The sequence below is a fragment of the Capsella rubella genome, unplaced genomic scaffold (assembly GCF_000375325.1).
Source record: "Capsella rubella cultivar Monte Gargano unplaced genomic scaffold, Caprub1_0 scaffold_6, whole genome shotgun sequence".
Lineage (NCBI taxonomy): Eukaryota > Viridiplantae > Streptophyta > Magnoliopsida > Brassicales > Brassicaceae > Capsella > Capsella rubella.
This window is the reverse complement of record NW_006238918.1, coordinates 8,079,720-8,100,711: the sequence shown is the minus strand read 5'-3', so window position 1 is coordinate 8,100,711 and position 20,992 is coordinate 8,079,720. Positions and strand designations below refer to the sequence as shown.

Here is a 20,992-nt window from a genome sequence, read left to right as displayed (position 1 = left end):
CAAATCTATCAGCAGGCACTAACTCTATCAAATTTATGCTATTCTAGTCAGCGTAACTCTATCATCACTACAAGTAAATCTACCATAACGTGGACAAGTCTACCATCAAGTGTGAGAGCTCACAAATACTGTTTTGGCCACTATAATTCTACCACCACTGCAGTTAAGTCTGCTGTCTAACTCTATCATCCTGTTAACTCTCCCGCCACTATCATCAACTCTGTCAGGAAACTATATCGCTCCCATAACTCTAACTATCTTTTGGTCCTAAATCTACCGCCAGTACCATTAGTCTATTACCCTATTTGATAACTCTATAGTTGAGCCAACTCTACCGCCATTACAAGTAACTATACTAGGTAACTCTGTCATTTCAATGAATCTACCACCACTACAAGTATCTCTAACTTACAACTCTGTGTAATATCATACTCTCTACTACAAAACTCTATAATCCTCCTTAAGTCTACCATAACTAAATTGGTAGACTTATCGGTTGGCGGGAGTTTTTTACACCAAAATATGCTCTCTCTCTCCGACGTGGAATTTCTTTTTAATGGCATCGACCGTAATTACATTTATTCCTGCAACTGGTTCAGAAGGACAAAACAACCATTTTTCATATTGTTTCTCTCCCATCCAAATCAGTAATAAACAACAATTTAAGAGTTAGTTTCGCAATCCGCCCATAATAAATTGATGAATTTGGTTTGTGATTGTTGTATTTTTTTGTTTTTTTTGTGTGCGCAGAGAAACGGATATCAAATCGAAAACCCTAAATCCAATCTACCATCGTTCCTATCTGAACAGAGCAAAACGAGAGAGTGAAGCCTTTTCACATTTCGGTGTCCTCATGTTTTCATTAATACTCCACAGAGGAAGAAGGTCTCGCGAGTTACATCAATGGCGGAATCTCATGAAAGCTGCTCCTGTAATAAATCTTCTTCTTCCTCTACAAAACGCATCTCCTCCTTTTACTGAATCCTTCTCTTCTACCACCACCACAGATCTTCTGAGTCTTGAAGATGAACGAAAGAGAAAGACTTTCACAGTCTCTTACCTTATTGATTCGTTAGGGTTGACCACAAAGCTCGCAGAATCAATCTCAATGAAAGCCAATTTCAGTAGTAAAGGTAATCCTGATTCAGTTCTGAAACTTCTAAGAAGCTACGGATTCACAAACTCTCAGATTTCGAGTATCATTGCTACTTACCCTCGTTTCCTTGTTGAGAATCCTGAGAAGTCTCTTCGTGCTAAGCTCCATTTCTTGAAACTTAACGGAGCTTCGAGCTCTGAGCTTACTGAGATTGTTTCGAAAGTTCCTAAAATCTTGGGGAAGAAAGGAGGTAAATGGATTAGTCATTACTATGATTATGTTAAAGAGATCTTGCAAGATCAAGATAAGTGTTTCTTTTCTTCTTCTCCCAAGCAGTCGAATCGAACTCGGAATGTATCGGTTTTGAGAGAGTTAGGAGTGCCTCAGAGACTGTTACTTAACTTGTTGATCTCTAGAGCTAAACCAGTTTGTGGGAAAGAAAGATTTGAAGAATCGGTTAAGAAGATTGTTGAGATGGGTTTTGATCCGGCTAGTCCTAAGTTTGTCAATGCTTTGTATGTTTTTTATGAGCTTAGTGATAAGACGATAGAGGAGAAAGTGAATGCTTATAAAAGTTTAGGACTTGGTGTGGATGAAGTTTGGGCGATTTTCAAGAAATGGCCTTTCTTGTTGAAATACTCTGAGAAGAAGATTGTTCAGACGTTTGAGACTTTGAAGCGGTGTGGTCTAACGGAAGAAGAGGTACGCTTAATGGTTAAGAGGTACCCTGAGTGCATAGGGACTTCAGAGGAGAAGATAGTAAAGTCAGTTGAGACTTTTCTGGAGCTAGGATTCACGAATGACGAGTTTGTCATGATCATCAAGCGACATCCTCAGTGCATTGGATTAGCTGCGGATTCGGTGAAGAAGAAGACTGAGTTTCTTGTGAAGACAATGGGTTGGCCTCTAAAGGTAGTGGCTTCTACACCTATTGTACTCGGATTCAGCTTGGAGAAGTTCATTTTCCCTAGGTGTAATGTAATCAGAGCTCTTGTATCGAAAGGGCTGATCGATGAAATCCCTGCGATCTCAACTGTTTTGACGAGTCCCAAGTTGAAGTTTTTGAAGCTTTTTGTAGAGAAGCACAAGGATGTGTCAGCTGATTTGGTCTCTATCTTCACCGGAGATAGCAGTCTAATAGATTAGATACCAACCTCAAAGATTGCTTATTGTGATTTCTTCTATCATTAGAAAATGTATTCATCAGTTTCCCAAAATGTGACCTTTTTGTTGTAAAGAAACACTTTTTAGGGAGTAAAGCTATAAATAAGGACAGTTCAAGCTGATTCAGACAAGAAACCTTGGGATCAGTAAGATATTGTGAAGCCTTGTCACTGTCTACTAAAAACTTGGTCGTTTTCGCAATTAAGGGTGCGTTTAATATTTGTCTCCAATTAGTCTTGTAATTAGTTTTATTAACCTTTTTGTGTGGTCACAAGATCTCTCCAAATTCATTTTCTCTCATTTTGTATATAAAAAAGGTAATAATAATTGTAAGGCCCAGAAATAGATAAGAAGACAGAGAAGGTTAACCACTCCATCTCTACGCTCTTTTCTTACCTCACCAGTCACCAAACCAAAACTCTCTTCTCGATCATATCTTTGAAACCTAAAAAGCTTCTACGATGTCGGAAGAGATACGAGAGCAGCATGATCTCCCCGACTCTAAACCTTCTCCACAGCAACCGCAACCACCACCAAAACGTGGTCTCATCAGCCGCAAAAGACAGCTTGTGTTCCTCTCTCTCATGATTTTGCTAGCTGCAAAAGGACTCGTCGGAATCGGAGAGATAGGGTTTGTAATATTGTGTTATATCTACTTGTATGAGTTCATCGCTAGATTTGCCTTCCCTCGCAAGCAAACAGAGCAGAAGAAGAGACTCTCAAACCCTAAAAACAAACTCTTTCAACTTTACTTCCTCGCCACTGCTATTATAGGTTTACAAATCTCTTCTCATCTAATGTTCTTTGTTTTTTTTGTTTTCTTGTAAATAACCAAACTCTCTTATAGGTCTACTCTTCCCTATATGCTACATCGGAGACGGAATATACCGTGGAGACATTCACGGCGCCGGAGCAGCCGCACCGCATCTATTCCTGCTCTCAGGCCAAGCTTTCACAGAACCTATTGGTTTCTCCGACAAGTTCTCAACTCCAATCGGTATTCTTGGCCCTGTCTTTTACAACGCTCGTCGCATTTTCTCCCTTTTGGATTGGGTTAAAGCAGAGTTCTCAGACACTCAGCGTCCCGGTGGTCCGGTGAGATTATACGGAGGAAGAGCCATTGCGTTGGTTAACACGGTGATGTGGTTTTACAATCTGTTTGGTCTCTTGTTGCCTGTGTTTCTTCCTCGGTCTTGTGAGATTTACTTCTCTGGTGATAATAACAAAGATGATTGAAATGAATTGTATTGTCTCGTTTTAGTAACTCCATGGATACATGTATACAATAAATGTATCTACTGTTGAGTTGTTCCTTTTAGTGCTTTGTGTTTCTATGTCTCGATCGGGTAAAAGTTTTGTGTCTAATACGTATAACTTTCTTTTTGGCATAACGTTATATCACCCAAATCACACATTGCCTTTAAAACACCCAAATCTTTCAACAGTAGTACGTCACACGACACACAAATTTAATTTAAGTATTGACAACACAAATTAAGTCCTCATCATAACTCATTACACATTTCAACAACTTAACTTTGAACTCTTAGGAGCAACGCCGTGTTGCCTTGCAAAGAAACCTTCATAAATATTTTTCACATCATCCTTCGATTACTCGAAAATCTCCCCGATCTCTTTTTTCAGCAGTCCCTTGACCTGTCAATGCAAAAGTCCAATCATTTTTGGTTTTGAAAGGTACAATTAAACCGAGTTCGTGTAGTTGTGAAATGGTATTGTAGCTTAAAAACTGTGATATACTGTCACTTGTTTGATTTTTGTTTTGAAAGTTGACTTTAATTAACTGTGAAAGATTTGGTCACCAACTTCTGATTCAGAAAGGGGGAAAAAAGAAGGAGAAATTGAAGGATTCGATGATAATAAGCTAACCTGTTTTGCTGAAAGTCCGATGCATTTCAAATCATCAATCTGCAATAGAAAATACAAGGAGCTTACAAACAAACCAAAACAACTATGAACTCTCCACATTGAAAAAAACTGAATTTGGAGACATGTTCAGTGTTACATATAACTAAAGGCATGCTATTTTAAGCCATATCATTTATAGTGAATGTGGCACTTACCGTGCTAAATGGAGATTCTTCGCGGAGCTCAACTATGGAAGCTGCTCTTTTGTCGCCAATACCCTGTCATTCATCAATATAGGACATAAACAAGCTAGTTACTAAACTATTTAATTTAAAAGTAGTTAGATTTTTAAAAATTCTGATTAAGCTAGTCATCTCACCTTTAACTTCTTTAGATCTTCCCTGTAAATACACAAGAGAAGAGAAAAGCTTCATTTAGTTTCACTTCTTTATCACAGCAATACAGTCAGGACTTCTAAATAATACAGACCCAAGCATTCATGTAACTTTAACTGAGTTATACCCGAAGACATTATATCAAGATTTGGAAAGCTACTAACACTCCAAAGATTTGGAAGATATATACCTTAAAATTAAACAAAGAAATTAGAAAACTTACTTTCCAGCTGTGTTTATGAACTTGAGGTACTCTCCAACAACAGACTTCTGCAACATTCCAGAAACAAAAAAAATGCATTATGTCAGTTAAGGTACTCTCTATGTTTATTTAAATTCAATGAAATGTCAATCTTAATCAAACTTGTTAACTCTATTTACCTTCAATTTAGAGCTGTGTGCGCTATATGTCTTCCAAGGACTGCAGTCAATGCTCGAAGGCATAGTTTTCTCAGGCGTTCTTAGCTCTGCACTGACAATAGCTTCAGCAGTAATACCACTGTGCTCTGATGCTTCTTCTGCCGGTGATTCAGTTAATGCAGTTTGATATTTCTCAGGTACTGATAGTTGGTCTGAGAATTTGCACATTGACTTCAAATTGTTTGACAGTTCTCGAAGTCGCATGGTAAGTGGTGGTGATGCAGTTTCATTGGCTTGCAAACTGTTGTTTTCTTTGTCCAGGTTTTCACCTACCATAAAGAAAAAGACCATGAATTGAGCAAATATTTAATTATATTACTTTGTTAGATTAATGTCACAAGACTCACAACCTACCTTCAATAACCAGAGTCAGATCTTCTTCAATGACTGAGTTATTGTCATCTCTCTCTACTACTATTGGCGCTGCTATACAAAGAAAACATATAAGATCAAAGTTAAACTTTCCTTTAAACCTGATAGTTCTTCATCAACTTTCCAGTCTCAGTCGCACCTTTTTCAGCAAAAGCATCATCACAATAAGTGGCTCCTGACTCATGTTCTTTAGGTGAATCCTGGAAATTAATGGAAGAATTGTCAGTACTCATGATATCCAGATGTTGAAACAAAAGATAAACCTATACAAATTACCTTATCTGTAGTTTCAACAGCTTCTGAGCTTAAAAACTCACTGGTTGAAGAGCTCTAGAAATGAAAAGAAGGTAAAAATTAGATATTCTGGGCAAACTGAAACGAAACAAATGAAACAGCTCCAATTCTTTGAATATGTTTGGGCATGTTTCTTGAGATGCAGAGAAGTTGCAGACGGAGAATTTACCGGTTCCATGGGTACCGTTGAACTTGAGAAAGCCAGACCAGAATCCTAAAAAAAATCAAAGCCAGTCATGATCCACTGAGTATAAGTATGTTTTTCAAATTTTCATTAAGCATTGTTGATATAAATTATTACCTCTTCTACCAAAGAAGACTGAGAATTTGTAACAATAGAAGATGAGCAGACTTCCTACAATACAAAAATAGAATTGTTTGTAAGTAATGCCTTGGTACTATATAACAATGCAGCTCCTATTAGTTCAATTTTGCAGAGACTTACTTCTTTATATGAGGAAATCTGACTGTTCAAGACAACCTTCGAAGTGGAGATTTCCTGCATCACAAGAAACAGAAGTGTCAGTAGTGGCGAGAATAAACCAAAGAGCATTACTCTATATAATATATAGAATGAAGATGCTTTACCTTTTTAAGTGCCATCCTTGCTTTACCTTCCATCTACAAAATCGAAAACAAGTTTAACTAAACTATTTCTGAATTCACAAGCATTAAAAAGGAAAGTTGAATTACCTTTTTAGAGTTATTTTTACATTTCCCCAAGTCATTCGATTCGCCGAACAGTTTCCTTCAATTGTCAAGAAAAAAAATCATCATTTTTTATGTTCTAAAACTGAACAGCAGAGCAGATGCAGGTATATCAAGGATATTAAGGCTTAGAGTTGATACTAAGCTGGTTCTGAAAGATTTACCTTGCTTTAAGTGCAGAAACAGCAGTGTTGATTTTAGTCTTTCTCTCTGTTACATTTCCCCTTAGCACTGTCTGTTTTTTAGAAGTAGCAGACACAGTCAAAGGTGTCTGTCTCCTTTGAGCAGCAGAAGTTAATGAAAAAGATCTTTCAAGACTGTTGATCTTCTTCTTAGTAGGATTATTCATGGCTCGGTTACCGCCTAGACAGATCCGTGATGCTAAGTTTAGCATGTAAAAGGAGTCTTGGCTAAATTCCCTGGGCTGAAACAAGAAAAAAATAGGTTAGCATCGCCTGCAATTACATTCGTTTAATCATAAACTTAAAAAAACTCAAAAAGCAAGCAAAGTATCTACCAAACAAGTGATAAGCAATGTTCTTTTGCATCCTTGTAAACAATCCTTCAACATGCGAGTGAGTTTGCTCTCCCGATATGGTACATGAGATTCATTTGCGTTGAGAGCATACATGACATTCTGCAAAGCATAAATCGACTTATTTATCCTGGCAATCTCTAGAGGAGCTAGAGCACTGTTTTGCTTCCTGGAGTCCTCATATCCTGTTAAAGGAAGACAACACCAATCACAATGCTGACACAAGATTATCATGAAGAAAATATCATTAAAATGTGACATTAAAATACTCAACCTGCCATATCAAGAAAGGTCATCCTCCCTAAATTGGCGTTGCCACTGGTAACATGTATCATCACACCTTTATGACTCTTAACTGGAGGGTCACTACTCAGCTTCTGAGTTTTCTTGAGACCAAAATATAAGTTCTGGAACTCTGAGAGAGACTTGACAGGTACCTGGAAAGTAGAAACTTTGAAATATTTATGATGCTGCCAAAAATACGCATGTCTCAAGACGACTTATGCTCAAGAACACTAAATATGACTTGCCTGTGAAAGTCCCTTTAGTTGAATCTTCCCTTGTGCACCTTCTAGTACAGTAACCACTCGCTTATCTTGGTCTAAGAGATCATACACAGTTTCCTGAGAAACCTCGTACACTGATACAGAAACTGAGTCTCCTCTTTCCTCAGCCATGGATAACATCTCAGACATTGTAAGAACAGCTAGACCAAATTCCCTCTCGTTTCCCTACAAACACCATGTCGTACATCAGTCACTTAACATTTTCACCTATAGACTATAATGATAACATCAACTTGCAGGTATCATTGCTTTCAGTACCTGGATTAGATGTGTTTTTCCGCTACTTCTTGCTCCGTGGGCAATAACATTAGCATCTTTACCCTCAAAGACACTAGAGATTAGAGGTTTAATCTCCTTAGTGAGAATCAAATCAGTGGATTCACTTTCTTCGTAGCAGTAGTCCAATTTGTACAAATCTTTCGAACTGTCACAAACACAGAAAAAAAAATTAAAGACTTACTCGTTAATTAGGCTTGAACAGTCGCTAATCCACTGGAGACTCAGAATGATTTAACTAAAAGTATATTCTCAGTGAAACATTTTGGTGTCCAATTATATCATTTCTCCATAAGCTTTATAAGAAAACAGAAGACTAGCGAAAGAGTTCATATTTAAACACAAATGTTAGATTAAATCAACCAGTTCCATGACAAGTCCGATAAATCCAACTCTAAATCGCACATCAAATTCCCAAAAAAAATCGTCTTGACACAATTCTCAACAACGAACAACACATCAAGACAGAGTAATTGAAGAAAACCCACAAAAATTAGATAAAATTGAGAGTTTAATCAAGCAATAAGAATGAGAGAGGGGATGAAGAGAGAAAATTACCCAGCGAATTGAGCTCCAAAGGAGATCGAAACACTCTCGGAATCTTCACCCAACGGCTTCTGAATCAATATCGATCTTGTTGACGATGGATCCGTCGATGGCTTAACCCTAGCCACCACTCGGACCATTTTCGTCATCCTCGTCTCCATAATCTCAAAAACTAAGTTGCCCTTGATTTTCTCACCGATAGAATCAGAATCGAACAACAGCAAAGGAATCACTCTGGATAAAGGGAGAAACGTTTGAATTTGAAGATTTTGTTTCCTTTGAGAGAGAGAGAGAGAAATGAAATGAGCCGTTAAGTAAAATTTTGAAATGCTCCAAGTCTGGCTCCTTTCGATTCTGACTCAGAAATAATTGGTCCTACCTAGGCGTCTACGAGAAGCTTACACACTGAAACGCTACCGTTTAATGAAAATAAACCGCAGCGTTTAGCGAGGGTCTATAACTCTATATGTAATTCGCTTTCGTATGCATTTAATTGAGGCCAGGCCCAATTAAACTTACGAAGCTCAATAGCAAGCCCAATAGTAAGCATTTTGTTTGTGAAATTAGGGTTTTATTATATATGATGTATCAGAAATTTTTTTTGAGAGCCCTAGTCGTTTCTGTACACTGTCGTCCAGCCGTCGCTGTGAGTCTCCCTCTCTCTCTCTCTCTATCGACTTTTCTCGTTTCTTTCGTTAGGTGTTGTTGCGTCATTGTTTGATAAACTCAGGATTTAACGTTTTTGCCATTGGATCAGGGTTCAGTAAAGGCTTTCGTGTGTGTTGATTTAGTTGAATCCACTGATTTTTTTTTTCATTTCGAGCTTTGCTTTGAATTGGTATTAGGATTTTGTATAGCATTTGTATAGCATCACTTGGAATGTGTTTAATTGTACTCATTTGCTCGTTGGATGTAGTTTTTGTTAATTGCTTTACATGATTAGGATTGAAATCTGTGATTATTTTACTTTTCTGTGTATTTACATGAAGACTTGGTCTCATTATGTAAATTTTGTCTTTTGTTCCTTTAGAAAAATGAAGCACAACAACGTTATCCCGAGCTCACACTTTCGCAAGCATTGGCAGAACTATGTCAAGACTTGGTTTAACCAGCCTGCCAGGAAAACCAGGAGACGTGTTGGTTAGTTAAATTCTCTTTTTTTTATCTTTTTTCTACTTAATCATTTCTTTAAAGTTGTGTGATTGTGTAGTAAAAGTCTCTCATTCACTTATATCTCAGTTTTGTGTGATGTGTTATCTCAGCTAGACAGAAGAAGGCTGTGAAGATCTTCCCTCGTCCTACCTCTGGTCCTCTCCGCCCTGTTGTGCATGCTCAGACTCTTAAGTACAACATGAAAGTTAGAGCTGGAAAAGGATTTACTCTTGAAGAGCTTAAGGTTTATATTCTGGATTTTTTCTCTCTTTTTTGCTGTTACTATTTTATATTTTATAGTAATGCAGATGAAAGATTTGGGTTTAATTAGGCTGCTGGTATCCCAAAGAAGTTGGCCCCAACTATTGGAATTTCTGTTGATCACCGTCGCAAGAACAGATCTTTGGAGGGTCTTCAATCCAATGTCCAAAGGTTAAAGACATACAAAGCTAAGTTGGTTGTGTTCCCGCGCAGATCCCGCCAAGTCAAGGTATCATCAATTTGAGATCTTAGATAGAGAAGTACAATGAGATACACACCTCTTGATTGAGTTCTTGTTATATGTATATAACAATTTGGTATTGTTTATTTTCAGGCTGGTGATTCTACTCCAGAGGAGCTTGCTAATGCTACTCAAGTCCAGGGAGATTACATGCCTATTGTTAGCCAGAAGGCAGCCATGGAGCTTGTTAAGGTCACTGCCGATATGAAGGCCTTCAAAGCTTATGATAAAATCAGACTTGAGCGCACAAACGCACGCCATGCTGGTGCCAGAGCCAAGAGGGCAGCTGAGGCTGAGAAGGAAGAGAAGAAGTAAAGATCGTTGCTTTAGAGTTTTAATCATTCTTGAATTTCTTTGGTTATTGGTTTTGTGTAAGACTTTTCTTTTTGGTGCGGTTTATCAATACTTAGTAGATCTCGAATTTCTGGTACTTGAGTTTTCTGAGTTTATAGAAGAATCAAGAAATTACAACTACGGTTCCAAGTCATTCAGCCATTCCTTCCAAATCAAGTAATGCTCGTAACATAATTGAACAGTGGAGGATTATTGAAATTGGATGTTATCAGTTGGATGGTATCAGTCGGATGTTATTATTTGCAGTTAATAGCATCTATAGCTACCAAGGCAACTGTAACATATCGCACTGATGGTAAATATTAGTAACATAACAAAAGATTACAAAATGATACAATTTTGAGTTCTGATCACCACTGACCAGTACTGTAAATGTAATGGTCATCCCATTATTCTCTTTATTTTATTCATTTAGAAACAAAATACAAAAAGTTGAAAGGACTTTTCTTACTTAGGTCTTGAACTTCTGAGAGAGCTTTCCAACTCCATCTCTACACTCCTCAGCCATTCTCTTGACCTTATCGCTCACCTGAACTGTCCCTTTCCCAACTTCCTCAGCAGCTCCTTTTGCCTTAACAATGGCCGCATCTCTCATTTCTCCGGCTCGCTTTCCTAAATTCTCTGTGTATTCCTGCAAAATTGTAATCCACGATCGTATTTTCTCCATCACAATGAAAATCACTTCCCGGGATTTTCCTCCCACGGTTCCAGCCATCTCTTTCAGCTTATCCATGAGGGTTTTGGCTCTCTCCTCAGTTTCTTCAACCGAAGATCCCTCCACTTCGTTTAGTAATACGCTTTGTTCCGTCTCTCCAACGCTCGTCTCTTGAAGGTCTTTGTCAACAACAACTCTCAGTCCATTTGTTTCCCATCGCTTTCTTGCCTCTTCTAAGGATCTTCCTTGTTCTTTAGCTCTCTTTGCTTCTTCCTCGGCCCACGATCTGAACATTAACATATGATGGGAATACGGTTATGGACAGATTGAAAGGTTTATACTTTATACTATTACAGTCTTGGGTTAGATATCAATAGAAACTTTGACAATATAAAAGTTATGTAGCTCTGAGTTTTGAAGTACCTGGCCATAGACAGGGCTTTTCGTTCAACTTCCAATTCATACTGTAACTTTGAAATCCGTTGGCTCTCTTCTTCAGCCTCTTTTCGAAGATTGGAAACCCTCTCCTTCTCAAAAGATATTTCCGCCTTGTTACTCATCAAATCCTCCAGCTTCTCTTCTGCTTCACGTCTTAACCTTAAGAGCACCTCCATTTCTGACTCGACAGCAGCTCGTTCTTTCACCAATGCCAGATTCTCTTCCTCTCTCTTCTCCTTCAGCTGCTCCAACTCCGCTTTCGCTAGTTCCGCCATTTTCTCGACTGCTTCAATCTTTTCCCGTTCCATGGAAAGCTCTTTCTCAAAGCTGGCATTGACGTCTTTTTCTACTTCAGCAACAAGGGCGTTATGAGCAGACACAGCTTTTTCAGCCATAGATTCTGCTTCAATACGTGCCAATTCTTCACTAACAATATCAGATGCCTCACCACTTGAAAGAGCAATGGCAGCTTGCCCTTTAGTGACCGGTTTCTGAGGCTGAAACAATCTTGTACAACCTAAAAAATGTGTGTGCATTATACAAAAAGGTAATGAATGTGCAAGAAGACATTTAGATGTGAAATATGTGCATACCAAATGCAAGAGCAGCAATTCCTTGTTCCCCAGTAGATAAATCTGCAATAATGGCAGGCCATGCATCTGGGTTTATCTTCTCGATGTCAGTGAAACCCGAGAGTTCATACAGCATCTGCATGATGAAGTGAATTAATGATTATCTGCAATCTTATGAGAAGTGAACAAAATCAAGCTTAATATGCAACCTTTTTATCAGCTTCTGGAAGCTGTCGTTTCTCCAAGGCCATTTTCCAGCTTATAAGATCTTGGCGTGAAAGAAGGCTGCATCGGACAAGGAATAAAGTTAACTTATGAAATGCAAAGGAGTCAGGATACAAAATATGATAACAATTTAAAACAGAAAGAACAAATATTTTATGCCGTCTTGTTTCATGCGAATATTGAAAATGAAGGATTTAAAATTAAGGCTCCCGCAGCTTTACCAGTACTATTTATATATTATTGTCAATGCGTTATTAAAAATGTAGAATTTCTTTTCGACAAGCTGGATAAGTTCTGGCAACGTAAATACCTTTCAGGGGAAAACAAGAATGTGCCTTCAGCATCGTCAAGCAAATCACGGTTAGAAAGCTTGCTCGTGATAAGTCCCGCTTCTGCCAACCCTGAAAACAGTAAACAGAATTTAGCTTCATATGTAATACTTTTGGGTAGAATTCAAATTCAGAGTTTATATTAACCTTGAATGGATGAAAAATCAGGGTCTTCAGGAGTAACATCATCGAAAGCAAGCTCAGTAACATTCTCTATATACATAGCAGGATACACCTTCGAGGTTGTGTTTCTGAAAAAAGTTTAAGAACACACATAAATGTACGAATTTTCACTTTTTAATACAAAATACGTACAGTTTAACCCCCATAGATACATTAATATTACGAAAGTATACCTTGATAATGCGCTGCTGGCAGATACCAGCCACCTGGCATATTCTCTGCGAGTACATAGATCACTAGGTTGGGTGTCAGTTCCAATGACCTGAAAGATGGGACAAATTGAACTATAAGCTGCAAGATTGACAAGTGCCAGAACAATGCAAAACTCTACATCAACCAACATAGTGAGGGTCTTTTATAACATGAAAAATAATATTACCTTCAGAACTTGCAGAGCTGCAAATGCTTGACACTGCACCTGATCCGCAGCTGCAGGGACAAGAATCTTTCCAGGATTAACTAGGACAGACATAAAAGGTGCAGGAATTCCCGCAGAAGAATATACACTTCCACCACTCGGTATTTTCAAAGGCGGTCCATTGTCGAGCTCATCTTGACTATTTATGTTTAGTTGATCGTATGCCCCATCTGTTGATTCTGGCACAGGAGTTTCTGAAGATTCAGTTTCTTTCATTGTATCTATGTCTGAGACTGATGACATACTTTCCGCAGCCAAGTACTCGGGTGTTCCGTCAACCTCAGGAAGCTCCGCAGTTACAGTGGAGAGAGTTGTTCCCGTGACATTTACCGGAGAAACCTCAGGAAGCTCCTCAGTTAAAGTCCCGTTGGCTGCATAAGTGTCGATGTCAGATAAAGACGACAGGGAATCTTCATTCGGACTGTTAACACGATTTTCAAAATCAGACACATCGGCTAGTTCAGTGTCCAGAAGGCTATCTGGATTTTCAGAAGTTGGATTTTCCGCATCCCCAAGATTACTACTTTCTGAATCTAGAAGAATAGGCTCAGTGGATGTGTCTAACAGAGACTTAGATTCAGAACTTATTTTCTCACTTTCTGCTGTCTCAAGATCAGTTTCAACGACGATCACCAAATCTGCTTCAGGCGTATTTTGAGGGATACTTTCAGTGGCTTCTGTTTCATCAGGCATGACACTATCAACTGAAGATGTCTCCTTACCAAGTAGTTTATCTTCACCAGACCCTTCATCACCTTGCTGAGCTATATCATTGTTTTCTATACTCCTATCCTCGTCCTTAAGAGTGTTTTCCTCACTGTTATCTACCTTGATCTCATCACTAGAAATTTCATCAGATGACTGAATCATGCTTTCCTGCTGAGATGTCAACGAATGCATCTCCTGTTTCTTTGTTCCTGCACTCGAAAGATGATTACTCAGTACATCAGTAACAAAAAACTTGTGAAAGAACTTGAATAGCTTTAAGAGAAGGAGTATTACGCTTGTTAAAAGATGCTGTTGCAAAGCTTAGTCCAACAAACAAAATGATTCCAGCCACTCCAGCACCAACTACACCTGAAAGCAAACTACTTCCAGATTGTTATTAGTCCACCAGAAAAACCGGTAAACTATATACATTTTCAGATAGAGAAATCAAAATGCTAAAGAGTCTAAACCAAGCTTCATCGTAACATACATTGGACCATTTTGAGAATGTGCACTGGTTAAACAACCTTTTAAATAACAATGAAACAGAGAAAAGAGGCTTACTGTTCATTAACTCATCCTAAAGATAGTGTATGCACTTAAATAAGAACACAACACTCATGGCTCATAAAATTACTCTTATTATAAAGTATGCAAACCTTGTAGTACGATTAAGCACTGAGATACTTTAGCTTCATTGAACAAGCATTTCAACAGTGTAAATCAAACATTCACCTCGAAAACTCCGAATTCAACAGTTTAAAAAAAAATCATAACACTAGTTGAATTCCCCGCATATACCTTCAATTAAACTCTTCTTCTTAGCTCTAGAAGACTTCTGCTTATCATCGTTACCAGAATCATCCCAACCAGCCAAGCCATCGGATGGTGGCTTAGACGAATCCGATCCGGTCCACGCAGCGTCAACTTCAGGCTTCTGCGAAACACAGACAACTCCACAACCCGATTTCCTAGCTAACCGCGAAGGTCGTAAGTAAACGGCGCGAGAATTCCGACGAACGCCGGAGCTAAAAGCGAGACGGAGCTGGAGGGAGGAAGGAGTCCACGTGGCGGTTGCAGAAGCCATGGGAGTAGAGAGAGGATAAGAAAATGTGGAGAGATTCTGGTAGAAGAAGAAAGAATAATGGCAGAGGAGGAAGAGGATTAGGGTTTAGAAAAAATTAGGAGTAAAAAAAATATCAAATATGCGTCTTGGTTGGGTTGGTGGATTGTGTTCGTTTCGTTACAGAATAGTGTGTTGGAGTGATGAGCCTCACACAAACACACACCTAACCACCACCTTTAGAAATGCTTTTTTTATTTTTATTTTTAATCTTTCCATGTTTAACACAAATGGTTTAACAAGTGAAAACGCTAAATCAAACCACGTCAGCGCCAAGGCAAGACCAAGTGTTGACACTTAAATATCTCTTTTTGTTTTTAACATTTGGAATCTCAGATTCTCGTTGACATAGATGACAAAAAAAAAAAAAAAAAAAATAAACTCGTTGACATAAAACGCAGTAATCTATTTGCCACTGAGGGTCAAGGGTTAAAAGCAAGGCAATATTGAATAAACTATACGAGATTACACGTAAGTAGTTGAAGAGGGTTGGGAAAAAAAAGGAGAGGGTTCATATTCTGTGTTATATCATCAGAGGAGGTAGAACTGAGAATAGAGATAATCCCTGATTTTGTAATAGTCTTCACACAACGGTCCTTCTATCAGAATTTGCTGTGGACCTGATGCTCCTCCCTGAACAATCCCCCAAAATATATAAAATTATAAGCCATTGTGTGATTTGCTTGATACTTGTAGTAATATTTGTAAGAAATTGCTTTGTAGTATTACCTTTTGACCAGTTGGACCGACCTTTCGTAGAGTGACATATTCACCACAGCGTAAAGCTCCTCCACCTGCAAATTCTACCTGAACACCTTTGCTCGACAGAAACTGCTTGAAGTCTGCAATTTTCAGATCACCTACTAGGACAGGTTTGTGTGGAAGAGCAGCACTTGGCATCGGTTGTAGAGACCTCATGTCGCTCTCTGTCTTCCCTACTTCAGAATCCACCCAAGCTACTTCTGAATCTCCCAGCTGATATGGATTTCATCATTTATTCAGGGACATTGGATGAGAATCCGAAATATATATATATATATAACCATGGAAAATCAAAAGATACCTTCTTAAAGACCACATTGCTCATCAGCTTTTCAGAAAGTTGGACCTGATGTAGTACCATACAGTGTTATTACAATCAACAACTCAAAAACCATGGCATTAGAAGGATCTTCCTAATAAGTTTTCAGATTTCTACCTTGTAAGCACACAAATCAGAAGTCACATCCACCGTTTCCTCTATTTGAGGAGCATACACGTGTGGACATATGTTGTTCAAGCAGTGTTGCTTCAAATGCTCTGTAGCCTCAGCTATCGCGTGCACCAGAACCTTCACATGATATAAGATTACATCACCGTAAGTTTATCCAGTGCTTAACACTATATATAAGACAAGAGAAAAAATTGCAACGTACAAGTTTAAGAGGAGAAACATGTGCAATCATTGACTTGATTGAGCGGCCGTCAGACCGACCTTCATAGTCCATTTTAACAAGTGAACAACTAACAGTCACCTGTGTCAAAGCATAAGAACAAACTAAATCATTTACCCAGGACATTAGACAGTAGTTAGGTGTACACAGAAGATTAAAAAAGCCATCTCTGTTTTGTATGCCAGGCAATGCCTACATTCTGAGAATAGTCTTCTGAAACTTTTACATGACATAAGACGGACACATAAGTCTCTTTAAAGAAAAAACCGATTATCCAAACAAGAAACTATCAATAAGTTGTGTTATTATGCTGAAGATCAGATTAGCAAGGTCTCTGGTAGAAAGATAAATTTAAGAGGCACAACGCAACGTCAATAAGAAATCCTATCTCCCTGTTTCTACGTGAGAAGACTATTCCTTGTGCCTATCATTGATAAGCAGTCTACAACGATAATCAGAGTTTGTAGAAAGGGAGAACAAATGAGAGGATTAGCTGAGACCCAAATCTCTACCAATGTCTCAGCTAATAAGGAGCTCTAATGAAGTTTGGATTAGAGTCTACTTACAATGAGCTCATTGGAAATGACTTTTGAAGGTCTTGTATCAAGCATGAGACTAGCAGTTGCCTCATCAAGCCTTCCATCCACATCAGCTCCGTTCTGAAATGGAATTATATATCACAAATTTGATAGCAACAAAGGACTCTAAATAGAATGCTCCCAAAGCTGATACTAAATAAGGTTTAGAGATAATATATCAGCAATAATGTTATACATTCACACAAATATTAACCATAGCATAGAAAACCTTACTAGTAAGCAAACGTTTGAAAAAAAAAAGTAAAGTAAAGATGCAACTGTAGAACCAGTGCACTAAATTGATGAATTGCACTCATACCAAATCAGGGGCCTAAGCAGCTTTATTGAAAAATATTTCCTATTTGTATCCCAAATTCTCAGTGCATATTGTGCAGATCTCTTACATATCTTTTATTTTATAATACCAACAAAATTATCATACGGAACCACTGCAAACATCATGGAAACTAAGAGGTCTAGTTTGCAAATATAGCAAGAGCTAAATAAAGATCAAGTTAAGACCCGAACTACAAGGAACGTACATGCATTGCTCCTCGGTCCATGTCTTCATCCTTGATCACGTAGTCATCTGGATTAATAATCTCCCCGAATTCGTCCCATTCAGATGTGTTATCATAGAATGGGAACATTGGAGCGACGCTGCTGGATGGGGGAACAAATCCATCAATCAATATATCTTTATATGCAGGCCCGTGAGAACCAACAACTGCAAGTGTGGTCAGAAATTTGAAAGGTCAGTTGCAGACCATTACGAACTGGAAAGAACAGCCATCAACAACAGTAACAGGAAGTCTAACTGAAAAAATAACGTATTGTGGGACTGTGAAAAACCTAAAACAAATTCCCAGAAATGTATCATGAGACTTCTAAATGTACTTACTAATTCACTCCAAGATAACTACATAAATGCCTCATAGACCAACTAACCAGTACATTACAGAGAGTACCATATCCATAGCCTCATTTTCAGTACTATACACTTCAATTTAAGTTAAAGTGTAAATGATAAATAAGAAGTTACAGGCCACAGAATATAGGCAACTTAAATGTTTTATAATATAAGACAAAATTTACCATCGTGAGTAGTCTTGGTATCTATGACCATAGGTTCACTTGAATTATCATCGGATCCATGGGAAGCTTTTGTTTCCTCCTCTTTGACGAGGCTAGCTCGCAAAGCTTCTTCCCTTTTGATTCTGTTTTGCTCTTCTTCATATGCAATCAACTCTTCCCCAGCCAAAGGAACCCTCTTAGACATTGTGACTTTAACAAATTTTGGAGGTGGAGCCGACTGAAGCATGCGAGCTAAAGTACCAAACTGCCACATAACGAGAAAAACAGTAGTTTAGTGTTATGTGATTGATTACAAACAAAAACATCTTGCAAATCTTAGATCACATGAACCCAAAGCCTTAGAAAATTAGAAATTATCCTAAAGGTGCAAGCCAAGCTTTGGTAGTAATTTTATGCAATGCTAATACATTTTCTTTCGTTAACATATAAGGATTCTAAAAACGTACCTGGCCTGTTTCAGTAAAGAGGACTAAATTCCTGGGATCATTTGCCCACTCCACGAATATATCACGAGCAAAACCGGCTTCAAGACTAGCCATGGAAGCAAGAACAACCTATATAATGAGGTTTAGTCACTAAAACATACAATGGGAAAAATATAGTTCTATTATCAGCTGAGGTGAAAGGAAATAAAATATAAAATCCACCAATAATCCACCATGGAAGCAAGAACAACCTATATAATGAGGTTTAGTCACTACAGCATACAATGGGAAAGATATAGTTCTATTACTGCCAAACATTTATGAGTTACTTATAATTTTATAAACCAACCTTTGGACCAGGTGGAGCATTATCCAGATCAGTCTTGTTTATCAAGAGAGTGACATGCCTGCATGTGTTTAAATTTCATTTTGATGTCTTCTGTATTGTATACAAACGACGGCAAAATTAAGACATTATTAGAAGAAAATCTACCTCAATAGAAAGGCATTATCACGGGAAGTCTCAAAGGACTTTGAAATGGAGTCACTCATCCACTCGAGGAAACTCTTAACATAGTCAATTGTGCTAGATGACACGTATGTGAGAAAGTAAATGGGAAAGCTGAAACCTCTTTGTGACCAATGCTGCAGGTTTAATCAATATTCAGTCTCTGCATAAATAGCTGAATATTACCTGAGAACATAATACATTCAAATTGGTTCCCTTACCTGTTCCAGTATCAAGAGAAGTTCCAGGACCCGACCCGCAGTGTCTACTGGCAATAGAACATTTCCCCCAACTTCAAGATGTTTTGAGATGGTATCTGATTAATAAATGCAGACATGCACACGTGATTATGGCAGTTAGAAGCAGAAATTTGTAATACCATGGAAAGATTATAAAACATATTGAGCTATAAGCCAACCTAAAAATTCTTTGTCCCTTTGCTGTCTAGCGGTTTGATTGGTATAAAGAGCATGATATGCATCGGTTATCAGAACAGCAGGACGAACGAAAGACTGTAAAACAGTTCCATTTAAATGCCTGAATTAAGATGTACAATTCAGTATCACGATTTCTTTTCTTTATCACGAACTCCAAATCAGGTGTTGAAAGCTGAACATGTTTACCTTTCTTTCCGATGATTGTAGTCAACAGCATATATAACACCCTCCCCGTCCTTTGTTATCCTCCAGATGCTACCTCCTAGCATGTGTCCAGCAACATGAGGAGCAATTACAATGCCTTCTCCCTTTCCTAATAGAGCAAAGATAAAACTGTTGAGGCATCCTTATTGAAGTCATTCATAACTTAGGTATTCAACAACCAAATACTCAATGTGTGTTCGTGACCTCATTCCCGATATAGGATAAATAGATAATGCAAAAATTGCTTGACATAAGTCTCAAGTTTCTAAAAGAACGAGAATTACGAAAACCACATACCAGGAAGATGGTAATTTTGTGAGTAAGTCAATCTGATGACATTCTGGAAAGCATTATCAATGTCATCCAGTGTAAACAGATCAAAGTCGGATACTTGCTGAAACAGTAAGATCATCGTGTTACAACGCATAAAAATTGTGAAAATTAACCAACTCTGCACTAAACAAACGAGAAATCGAAACTCTCACCTTCCTAGATAAAAACTGATCATACATTGTGAGAAGGCCTAGTCTATGAACAGGCTCAGTAGCATAAACTGGAGCAGAGAGTCCAAGCTGCTTCATAGCATAAGGAAGAGCACCAAGGTGAAGCGTATCTGGATGAGAAAGCAATACTGCATCTATGGTAGAAGCAACCCTGCAATAATCCAGAAGAATCGTAAAACCACAGTTTGTAATTGGAAATCAAAAAACGAAGACTAATTTGAAAATGGAGGTAAGAAGAAGAGAAACCTGGAGAGAGGTTCGAGGAGCGATGTGTCAAAGAGATCGTTCCAACCACAGTCGATGAGGAAGTTGAAACCATCAATGGAGACTAAGTAGGAGAGAGGATTCTCGTTGTAAACTCCACAGAGAGGAGTCACCTGCACCGAGGTACCCATTTTTTCCGTTCGCCGAGATAAACCCTAATTTTCTCCGATAAGCCAAAGATGAAGGAAGAGCCACCGTGAAAGAGGGGTTTTTTAATCTGAAATTACACTTCCCGGCTCAGTTAATTTTAAAATATTCTTTTCCTTAATTTTTATTTACTTAAACATTTTCACTTTTTTCTTATATAATTCGAACTTTTCCATCAAAAATTTGTAGGATTGTGGTTTTTATGACTTTTTTTTTCTTTTTTTTTATCATGAATTGAGTTTTATGATTTTTTTTTTTTTTTTTTTTTTTTGATAAACCCTATCGGCTGATCCGGTCAGCCCCGGTAGAAACGCACCGAAGTGCTTCAGAGTGGACTTCTCCCCGAAGGGCCACCACACTGTCTATACCGAGTTTGGAATGCTTTCCGACTAATGCCAGGGGTAGTTAGGCCGCCTGCATTTCTGACTACCAGGTAAACCAATTGGGCCAAGGCCCAACTGACAGACTTCCCACACAACAATGACTTTTGTTTCCAGGGTG

The 20,992-nt window shown here is 38.2% G+C and overlaps 6 protein-coding genes across 8 annotated transcripts; 3 read left to right on the top strand and 3 right to left on the bottom strand.

Moving 5' to 3' along the window:
• Positions 1-738: 738 nt before the first annotated feature.
• On the top strand, positions 739-2,534 carry LOC17883245. The gene has a single exon (XM_006287639.2). It carries the CDS (start codon positions 854-856, stop codon positions 2,240-2,242), a length of 1,389 nt encoding a protein of 462 aa, XP_006287701.1. The 5' UTR covers positions 739-853; the 3' UTR covers positions 2,243-2,534.
• An 88-nt stretch (positions 2,535-2,622) lies between these two features.
• Positions 2,623-3,578, top strand: LOC17884459. Its single transcript, XM_006288518.2, has 2 exons — positions 2,623-3,034; positions 3,108-3,578. The coding sequence occupies exons 1-2, from the start codon at positions 2,722-2,724 to the stop codon at positions 3,494-3,496; spliced, it is 702 nt and encodes a 233-aa protein (XP_006288580.1). The 5' UTR covers positions 2,623-2,721; the 3' UTR covers positions 3,497-3,578.
• A 96-nt stretch (positions 3,579-3,674) lies between these two features.
• Positions 3,675-8,582, bottom strand: LOC17883532 (kinesin-like protein KIN-10C). 2 transcript variants are annotated; one of them, XM_023780159.1, is made up of 20 exons: positions 8,251-8,582; positions 7,675-7,840; positions 7,381-7,581; positions 7,125-7,287; positions 6,833-7,035; positions 6,480-6,739; positions 6,301-6,355; positions 6,196-6,228; positions 6,053-6,106; positions 5,909-5,962; positions 5,777-5,821; positions 5,590-5,643; positions 5,453-5,513; positions 5,296-5,367; positions 4,903-5,210; positions 4,745-4,791; positions 4,506-4,527; positions 4,342-4,404; positions 4,148-4,186; positions 3,675-3,916 (listed from the first exon to the last, which is right to left on the bottom strand). In XM_023780159.1, exons 1-20 carry the CDS (start codon positions 8,397-8,399, stop codon positions 3,872-3,874), a joined length of 2,094 nt encoding a protein of 697 aa, XP_023635927.1. In that variant the 5' UTR covers positions 8,400-8,582; the 3' UTR covers positions 3,675-3,871. The 2 variants fall into 2 exon arrangements, with proteins under 2 accessions (XP_023635927.1, XP_006287185.1); XM_006287123.2 differs by having other exon boundaries at positions 5,296-5,364; positions 8,251-8,581.
• A 248-nt stretch (positions 8,583-8,830) lies between these two features.
• Positions 8,831-10,366, top strand: LOC17884017 (60S ribosomal protein L13-3). Its single transcript, XM_006288611.2, has 5 exons — positions 8,831-8,884; positions 9,269-9,378; positions 9,501-9,634; positions 9,722-9,880; positions 9,986-10,366. Exons 2-5 carry the CDS (start codon positions 9,273-9,275, stop codon positions 10,205-10,207), a joined length of 621 nt encoding a protein of 206 aa, XP_006288673.1. The 5' UTR covers positions 8,831-8,884; positions 9,269-9,272; the 3' UTR covers positions 10,208-10,366.
• A 152-nt stretch (positions 10,367-10,518) lies between these two features.
• Positions 10,519-15,016, bottom strand: LOC17882543. Of its 2 annotated transcripts, none has more exons than XM_006286785.2 (10): positions 14,576-15,016; positions 14,069-14,143; positions 13,028-13,983; positions 12,822-12,910; positions 12,613-12,716; positions 12,447-12,537; positions 12,121-12,196; positions 11,933-12,047; positions 11,325-11,856; positions 10,519-11,187 (listed from the first exon to the last, which is right to left on the bottom strand). In XM_006286785.2, exons 1-10 carry the CDS (start codon positions 14,859-14,861, stop codon positions 10,698-10,700), a joined length of 2,814 nt encoding a protein of 937 aa, XP_006286847.1. In that variant the 5' UTR covers positions 14,862-15,016; the 3' UTR covers positions 10,519-10,697. The 2 variants fall into 2 exon arrangements, with proteins under 2 accessions (XP_006286847.1, XP_023636812.1); XM_023781044.1 differs by having other exon boundaries at positions 14,069-14,154; positions 14,576-14,664.
• A 249-nt stretch (positions 15,017-15,265) lies between these two features.
• LOC17883209 (cleavage and polyadenylation specificity factor subunit 2) lies at positions 15,266-20,703 on the bottom strand. The gene is made up of 17 exons (XM_006287072.2): positions 20,327-20,703; positions 20,063-20,231; positions 19,875-19,971; positions 19,560-19,686; positions 19,355-19,473; positions 19,158-19,252; positions 18,922-19,073; positions 18,778-18,835; positions 18,450-18,557; positions 18,004-18,247; positions 17,451-17,635; positions 16,897-16,989; positions 16,313-16,411; positions 16,096-16,227; positions 15,961-16,005; positions 15,627-15,872; positions 15,266-15,530 (listed from the first exon to the last, which is right to left on the bottom strand). The coding sequence occupies exons 1-17, from the start codon at positions 20,473-20,475 to the stop codon at positions 15,429-15,431; spliced, it is 2,220 nt and encodes a 739-aa protein (XP_006287134.1). The 5' UTR covers positions 20,476-20,703; the 3' UTR covers positions 15,266-15,428.
• Positions 20,704-20,992: the final 289 nt, after the last annotated feature.

Coding starts and splice junctions, on each gene's coding strand:
- LOC17882543 (XM_006286785.2), bottom strand. CDS start 14,861: ATGGCTTCTGCAACCGCCACGTGGACTCCTTCCTCCCTCCAGCTCCGT. Junction 12,717..12,821: donor GCCAGCAGCGCATTATCAAG/GTATACTTTCGT, acceptor AACTTTTTTCAG/AAACACAACCTCGAAGGTGT. Junction 12,197..12,446: donor TTCTTGTTTTCCCCTGAAAG/GTATTTACGTTG, acceptor TGTCCGATGCAG/CCTTCTTTCACGCCAAGATC.
- LOC17884459 (XM_006288518.2), top strand. CDS start 2,722: ATGTCGGAAGAGATACGAGAGCAGCATGATCTCCCCGACTCTAAACCT. Junction 3,035..3,107: donor CCTCGCCACTGCTATTATAG/GTTTACAAATCT, acceptor ACTCTCTTATAG/GTCTACTCTTCCCTATATGC.
- LOC17883245 (XM_006287639.2), top strand. CDS start 854: ATGTTTTCATTAATACTCCACAGAGGAAGAAGGTCTCGCGAGTTACAT.
- LOC17883209 (XM_006287072.2), bottom strand. CDS start 20,475: ATGGGTACCTCGGTGCAGGTGACTCCTCTCTGTGGAGTTTACAACGAG. Junction 16,412..16,896: donor TCATTTCCAATGAGCTCATT/GTAAGTAGACTC, acceptor GCTTTGACACAG/GTGACTGTTAGTTGTTCACT. Junction 16,228..16,312: donor ATGTTTCTCCTCTTAAACTT/GTACGTTGCAAT, acceptor TATCATGTGAAG/GTTCTGGTGCACGCGATAGC.
- LOC17884017 (XM_006288611.2), top strand. CDS start 9,273: ATGAAGCACAACAACGTTATCCCGAGCTCACACTTTCGCAAGCATTGG. Junction 9,635..9,721: donor TTACTCTTGAAGAGCTTAAG/GTTTATATTCTG, acceptor GGGTTTAATTAG/GCTGCTGGTATCCCAAAGAA. Junction 9,881..9,985: donor GCAGATCCCGCCAAGTCAAG/GTATCATCAATT, acceptor GTTTATTTTCAG/GCTGGTGATTCTACTCCAGA.
- LOC17883532 (XM_023780159.1), bottom strand. CDS start 8,399: ATGGAGACGAGGATGACGAAAATGGTCCGAGTGGTGGCTAGGGTTAAG. Junction 6,107..6,195: donor CAAGGATGGCACTTAAAAAG/GTAAAGCATCTT, acceptor CTTGTGATGCAG/GAAATCTCCACTTCGAAGGT. Junction 5,644..5,776: donor CAACGGTACCCATGGAACCG/GTAAATTCTCCG, acceptor TTTCATTTCTAG/AGCTCTTCAACCAGTGAGTT.